The 7,670-nt window shown below is 31.0% G+C and overlaps 1 protein-coding gene across 1 annotated transcript in view; it reads right to left on the reverse strand.

Moving 5' to 3' along the window:
* Window positions 1–1,063: 1,063 nt before the first annotated feature.
* Window positions 1,064–7,670, reverse strand: part of Apoltp (Apolipoprotein lipid transfer particle) — a gene marked incomplete at its 3' end in the record, with an annotated part of 131,866 nt that continues 125,259 nt past the window's right edge. The window contains 2 exon segments of the mRNA XM_067049064.1: window positions 1,064–1,263; window positions 1,342–1,473. Of these exon segments, the coding sequence (XP_066905165.1) occupies window positions 1,064–1,263; window positions 1,342–1,473 (332 nt within the window).

Genomic DNA, 7,670 nt, shown 5'->3' on the forward strand with positions numbered 1-7,670 from the left:
AGGCGTGTAGAGAAACTACCCATTGGTAGCACTCTAATGACATTTTACATTAGCTGGTCTCGTGGCCATCTTCTTTTCAGGTGCATTGGAGGATTGTCAGGAATGGAAAAGGATGCAAGATTAGAAACTAGGGGGTTTGAGTGGTTAGATAGTTTATAATGGAAGGAGTGATATCTGGTTCGGGCTAGATCGGCTACAAAGGGAGTATTTATGAATATTATGTTATAGGAACATTACGTATGATTTTATTTGTGACAAAGTAAGGAGCATTGAGGATTTTACGAAGGATTTTGGATTGTAAGGATTGAATAAGATGCTTTCTAGACTCTTTTAAGTTTCCAGAAAATAGGAATAAATACGACCAAGATCATTGAGAGTTTTAGAGTGTATAGTGGTATTCATGATCTTTAGTTTAACATGCTAAAGCGTATTAAATGGAAAAACGTATGCTAAATGGAGAAATGTTTCCTTCATCCAACATGTTAAAACGATATTATATATAACATGGTTGAGAGTCTGTTACTAGGCCTGTTAAATAGAGGATGATGCCATGCAACGTCTTGTTTGCTTTTGTGTTAGGTTACTTGCTAGTATTGTTGCTATTGTATTAGTATTGTTTTGGATGTTTTTAAAACTAATAAAGCAATGGATGTAAATGATAATAATATATTGACAGTTGTCAATTAGTACATCTTGATTCTCTTCCTCACAAGTTATAAGATCAACAAGGCACTCAGTAGCTAAATTTCACTTAACTGCTATTTTCACTTACTTTGGGCTTTAATAAATTACTTTAATCAAAACTTAGAAGTAAACACAAACATGAAGTTTTGGAAGGAAAGGTTATAAAACAAGTTGCTAAAAAAATCCGCTAGGAGCTCTTATACATTTAAACTTTAACATGGCTTTAAATAAGGCTGCTCACAATCCTACCATTTAACGTGACGTGGATCGAATGTGAGGATTTTCAAGGCTATTGTGCATCTTACTGCTGTTAACGGTAAGTTTTAACAATTATTATCAAGTATTAGTTTCCATATTAAGAAAGAAAAATAGAACTTACGAAGTCCGTGTAGGCTGGTACAGGTATTGCACATGGTATGCAATCCACAAAGTCTATGCCTTCGGCGTTGGCCATACACTCGCAGTGCTGGCAAGAATCCGGCTGTGCAGACGCTGCAATCCTCCTTGCGAAAACACTGGAAAACTTTTTCACAAGGGCTAGATTTTCACTTCCCATCCTCTTTCCTGTGAAGATTGTTCCTGAAATCAATAACATGATGAAAATATCATATTTTGTGTATATCACAGCTATTTTTTTATTTTATTTTATTTCAATACCATTCGTTTCTAATGCCAAGGTTGTACAATAGCCCATCATAGATTTGGTGAGTTTGATTTGCCTCCTGAGATCCATATCTCCTTTCATCACCTTGAAGTCATTCTTCGTGTAGGCTCTTTCAGAATCCAATCCTTAGAAAAATAAAATATGAAATAATTAATAGCATGTTACAATCGGCTGATAGATAATTTACTAAAATCAAATAATCAAGGTTAGGCCGTATAATCAAGAATTATTTAAATATGATCGTTTATCTTATCATTTCTGTATTATGAATATTTATTAATGGAATATAGTTATATAATTTTCGTTATTATATAGTAATTGTATATAAAAGTCAAGAGGGCATATTATTATCAACATTGAAGGCTCATCATTACACATGTTTATTTAACTATACTTTAATAACTCTGAGTTATAGAGAAATATATCTTAGATTCATATTTAAGTGAAGTTACGTGTTTCAAAGGAACAGTAGATAAATTTTTATTCAAGGAAAATATTAGTTCAGACTGCTTCAATGGGATAAATCTATGAGTTAAAAAAAAATTGAATATTGAAAAATTACCTAGTGATAATGAAACCGAAAGACTTCTCGTGAATAGAATTATATTATTGAAATGGAAGTGTTGCCAAGAATCAGGGACGGCTTGTAAAACCTTCCACGTATCTGCATTTGAATAATAGACTCTAATGAAACTGAAAGATTTACGCAAATTATATACATAAGGATTTATAAGGCACTAGAGGAAGTTGTGAACATTCATCGTTCTTACTAAAAACATTTAAGAACACGTTTCACCTCTTTAAATATAGCCGAAGCATAGAAAATTCATAATATGAAAACAAAGAATGCAATACTGATATTAATTTCGGTTTAAGTCAAATGCCATTATTAACTGAATTATTTCATATTAGCCAAACAGTTTATTGTATTTTTAAACATTTACAATTATTAATATTTTTTATCACAAAATAAGCGAATGTTTGAATAAAAATGGTTTTAATTTTTTTTTTTATAATATTAAATTATTTTGAAATTTAATGAAACAGTGATTACTAAAATTGGCATAACATCTATTATTGAAATAATTAAAAAGTACTTGATTACAGAATTTTTGAAAAAATCTTCCTCTAAAGTACCTTCAATATTGTTTATTTGAATAAAATAAATAGTACTCATGGTTAGTAATAATAAACAATAGATAATTACAGAATATTAAAAATGGATAAATGAAGAAGAAAATATAAAAATCCAATTCTAACGGTGAAAGCCGAGACCGATTTTTAGTATTTTGTTAAACTGTTGTAGTCTTGGGAGAATAAAAAAAAAAAGTTCATAATTTTCGCATTCCCTGGTCTTTAGAATTTTTTTTCTCGAAAATTGAAAAAATTTTGAAACACGAAGCCATAAAACTACACATAATTACGGGACGTATGAGAGGTGGTAAGTAAAATTGTGCACCACATTCATTAGGGATATTCATGATATTGTGTTAAATGTTATAAGTATAGCATTGTGAGCAGCCCTATATAAAGTCATGTTAAATGGTAAATGCTTAAGAGCTCCTAGTGGATTTTCTGAGCTACTTATTTAGTAACTTTTCCTTCCAAAACTTCATGTCATTGCTTACTTCTAACTTTTGATTACAGTAATTTATTACAACATGCCTAAAGTAAGTGAAAAGCAGAAGTGTAAAAGTTTGGGTACTGATTGTCTTTTTTAAGAAGTCCAAAACACAAGACAAAAAAAAACAAACACAAACTGAAGTAAGTAACCTAACACGACAACAAATAAAACGGTGACAAGCTCAGCTGGTCTGTTGCATGACTTCATTCTCCATTTAACTGACCTAGTAAAAGACTCTCAACTATGTTATATGTTATATCGTTTTAATATGGTAAAAGAAGGAAATATTTCTCCATTTACCACGTTTTAACATGTTGAACTAAAGATCATTAATACCCCTAATGTACACTCTGAAAACCTGTCAATGATCTTGGTCTTATTTATTCCTATTTTCTGGAATCTTAAAAGATTAAAAGATTAAAAGCATCTAACCTCCCAAGTAGATATAAACCCTTCTACCATGCTTCTATCGTATCCCCACTCTTCAGAGTTAGCATAAGTAACCAGTGTGTTAAAGATAAGTCTGATCTAAGCTCCAAAACTAGATAGCAGTGGAATAGAGCTGTCGGAGGATAATATATGAGGCTAGTTTGTACATAGTTTTGTAAATAATATGTTTTATATATATTCTTTAGGGGTATTTATGATCTTTAGTTTAACACGTTAAAGCGTGGTAAATGGACAAAGTTATGTTAAATGGAGACATAATTCCTTATTTTACCTTGTTAAAACGATATAACATATACCATGGTTGAGAGTCTGTTACTAGGTCTGATAAATGGAAAATGACGTCACACAAAAGACCAGCTGAGCCCTGCACCATTTTGTTTGTTGTGTTAGGTTACTTGCTCGTATTTGATTTTCTTAGTATTATTTTGGACGTTTTTAAACAAAACAATCAGTAGCCAAACTTTCACACTTCTACTTTTCACTTACTTTAGGCATGTTGTAATAAATTGCAATAATCAAAACGTACAATAACAAGAAGTTTTGGAAGTAAAGTGTATAAAACAAAAAAAAAAATTAGTCTCATTGGACTACCCCTTTTTGCAATATAAAGAAATGGATGGTATTGGTTAAAATTGATAAGGAGTTAACTAGCCATAAACCCATTCAGTATTGAAAAAGTTCTTAAAAGTTGGAGAGTAGGTGTTCTGCCCGTTGCATGTATTTTAGTACAGGTAAACACAAAACCAATTTGTTTATAGTTTGAAACTCCTCTATTCTCAGAACATTTTTTTTTTCATTTATATCAATACCATGCTTCCTTTCCTTGTAAAATGAGAAAAAAACTTATAAACTTTTAAATTGAAAATTATATTCTTATTTTATTTGATAATAAAATATAAATAGTCTGTACCTCTCAACCCATAAAGGGCCAGAGGTTAAGTACTTAGTAAGGAAGTACTGTTACTAGACCAAAGGTAGATGATTTGGTCAGAATCACGCTCGACCTCCAAATTTGTACCCAATTAAGGGTACCTAGGAAGGCTCCCGAACTCACAGGGTTGACTCACAGATACAGTGTAACAGAAAACAATTTTCTGCCCAGCCGGATCCGAACCCGAGTCCTTGGAGTTAGTAGCATCGCGCCTTACCACGCTGCTACCGCGCTTATTTAACAATAATAACATGACAAATAATTATTAAAAATAAATATTCAATAAAAATATTTTTATTAATTTTATTATATAATAAGGATGATAGATCATTATTTTTTTTTTATAGTAACCAAAAATAAAATAAAACGTCTATTAGTTTATGTATTATATAAATTTTATTTATATCCCTCTCATTATTTAATTTATATTAATTACTAAATAGGTGAGATTCAAAACCATAGTAATGTATTTTAGTATGTTTTATGTTTATATTTCTCTATACGATTGTTTGATGTTAGTTATTGGATCAACTAAACAGGTCAGATTCCTGTCCCTTTTTTTGCACAGATTATTAAGTAAGTTGTATGACCCTAAGGTATTTGGTTGGGCAGTATGTTATATCAGTGTAAAAGAATATTCTTCTACCTGAGTATCAAAATTCGAACTATGGAGATCCGGTTTGGGGAACTTCTGTTTTTTTAAGAAACCTGATGCTAGTTTATTTTTTTTTTTTTTTGTGAAATAATCCCGGCAAATATAATTATGGCTTCGCCGCGTGTCAAAATGGGTTGAGCGGTGTGAAAATGGGTAATTAGAAACACAGACAACATTCTTTGCTTTTCAAGGAGGAAAACGACAAAAATCCTCGTTACTTAGCTTTATTTTTAAATGACCATCACAATGATTCAAGATCTGGTGGATTTGAATTTATTTTAAATTCGAGTTTTTGACGGAAATTCTCGTTTTGAGTTCCCCTGAGTTTAAATAGCCGAATCTCGCAAATTGGTCATATAATAAATTTTACAGATTTCTTGCAATTTTTTCAAAAACTTTTCTTATAATTTTGATTAAACTCGGTATATCTAACTATATATAAAGGCTCTGGTCTTAGATCGAGCCTTAACATATAGAGGAGAAAAACAAACAATGAACTGCTTACAGAGACTGGTCAATCATTATCTCACGCTATGAAGGCAATCCATCAGGACGCCTCTACACTAGGCAAAAGACCATGAGGGAGGCCAAAAACCAGATGGACAGACAGAATCAACAAAGGTACGAAAAAACTGTATGTAGAAAACTGGAAAGAAACAGCCCAAGACAGGCAGGCATGGAGACGTCCTGGAGGTGGGTGTGGGAGGCCATATAATAAAGAGGTGGGAAGAAAAAAAGGCAGTTATCTCACCCCAATTTTTTATTACTTTAATGAAAACTATGTATAATTACTAGTCAAAATGGATGAGTCTGCCAAGTATAAGTAGGGGGAATAAAAAATGGCGGCTGTTTCAAAACCTTAAAAAAACATTAATTTTTAATTCGGAGCTCTTTATCTCAAAAACTACCAACAACACTAGAAAATCTAAGAGAACATTATTTAAAGAAGAGTAAATGTGCTGAAATATTAGTCCTAAAAGAGCTATTTACGTCCAATAGTTCTCGAGATATAGCTTTTTAAAAAGCAACATTTCTTAAAAAATCTACTGAAAGATTAGTAGTTGGTTAATTTATTTTGAGAAATCTATTCAAATTAAAGCTTGTTAAGTTTACTACAAAATAGTTAATTTGTCTATCTTTCTGGAGTAGTAGCTTTTATGATATTTGACAAAATGAACTCACAAAATGTTAATTTCTAGTTGTTCATATAAAATGTTGGATGTTTGAAAAAATATATCTCTAGATCCATAAGACGCACATATGTCTGCCAACACTCGAAATAAAGGAAATTTAACTCACTATAAAGTAGTTTATGACACTTATCTTCGTAAGGGTAGTAGTTTTTGTGATATTCACATATGAATATAAATTTGTCCGAACAACTATAAATCAATTTATTTTAGAAAATATCATTAAAACTACTACTCCTACGAAAATAAATATTATAAACTACTTTATTTCTCATTAAACTAGCTTTAATTTGAGTGCAAATAGACATTTGTACGTCAAATGGTTTTTGAGAGTTTTCAAAATAAATTCACTAACTATTGATCTTTCAGTACGCTCCATACAACATTTTTAAAATGCTGCTTTTTAAAAAGCTATATCTCGAGAACTATTGAACGTAACTAGCTCTTTTAGGGCTAAAATGTAAGCAAATTTACTCTACTTTAAATGAGGCTCTCTTAGATTTTCTATTGTTGTTGGTAGTTGTAAAGATACTAATAATTATTTTTAACGTTTTGAAACAGCTGCCATTTTTTATTTCCCTTACCTATACTTGGCAGACTCGTTAATTTTAACTAGTAAATATACCTAGCTTTCAATTAAGTAATCAAAAATTGTGGTGAAAAAACTGCTTTTTTCTCCTCTTGGGCTCTTGTACTACAATTATATGTACACTGCTTTGTTATACTGTGTTAAACTGTTACTCTGTAATCTTGGCGGGGAAAAAGTTGATATAATTTTATTCACACTTCGGGAAACCCTAAAGTATGAATTTTCGTAGCAACGGAAAAATAAAAATTTATTGCTTGAAATTTTCGCCTCCCAATTGAAATCTTTTCCTTCGCGAGTGTTAAGTGAAAGTAATGTGATGCGTAAGCCAGATTTTTAAGATTAGTGGCAGAGCATTCCTGTTTTTTCCAGGTTGATCGAGACGTCTGACATCTGAAGTAATTAATTATACTTAAATTAAAAACAATTACTATAAAGGAACTCAATACGATTTCTCAATACTAATGTACTTTTATTTATAATAATATCTCTGCTACATTTCTTCTTATTTTCCAGCCATTTTCATACAATCTAAGGTCAACGCAAAAGATTTATCATGTGCTTGAGAAGTATTAATTTATTTTTATGTTTCTTTACCTCAAAAATTGCTTTTGTAAGCTTATAGAATAGTTTGCCAAGGGATATTATTGTGGATGAATATAGAGTAGCAATAGGATATCAAAATGAGATGATTACAGTCTGGAAAAGTTATCATGGTCTAGTTGTATGAATTAACACACATTTATTATTTACTCTAATAATTATCATATTTCTGGTTACTTAAAACGAAATTGGATTTAACTTAAATTATCTCCTAACACTATCCTTACCACGTATGCTGATGACACATGTGTGCTCACAGTTAGTAATAACCCTTTGATTGCAT

Source organism: Halyomorpha halys, unplaced genomic scaffold (genome assembly GCF_000696795.3).
Source record: "Halyomorpha halys isolate HHAL.00 unplaced genomic scaffold, Hhal_1.1 Scaffold214.1, whole genome shotgun sequence".
Lineage (NCBI taxonomy): Eukaryota > Metazoa > Arthropoda > Insecta > Hemiptera > Pentatomidae > Halyomorpha > Halyomorpha halys.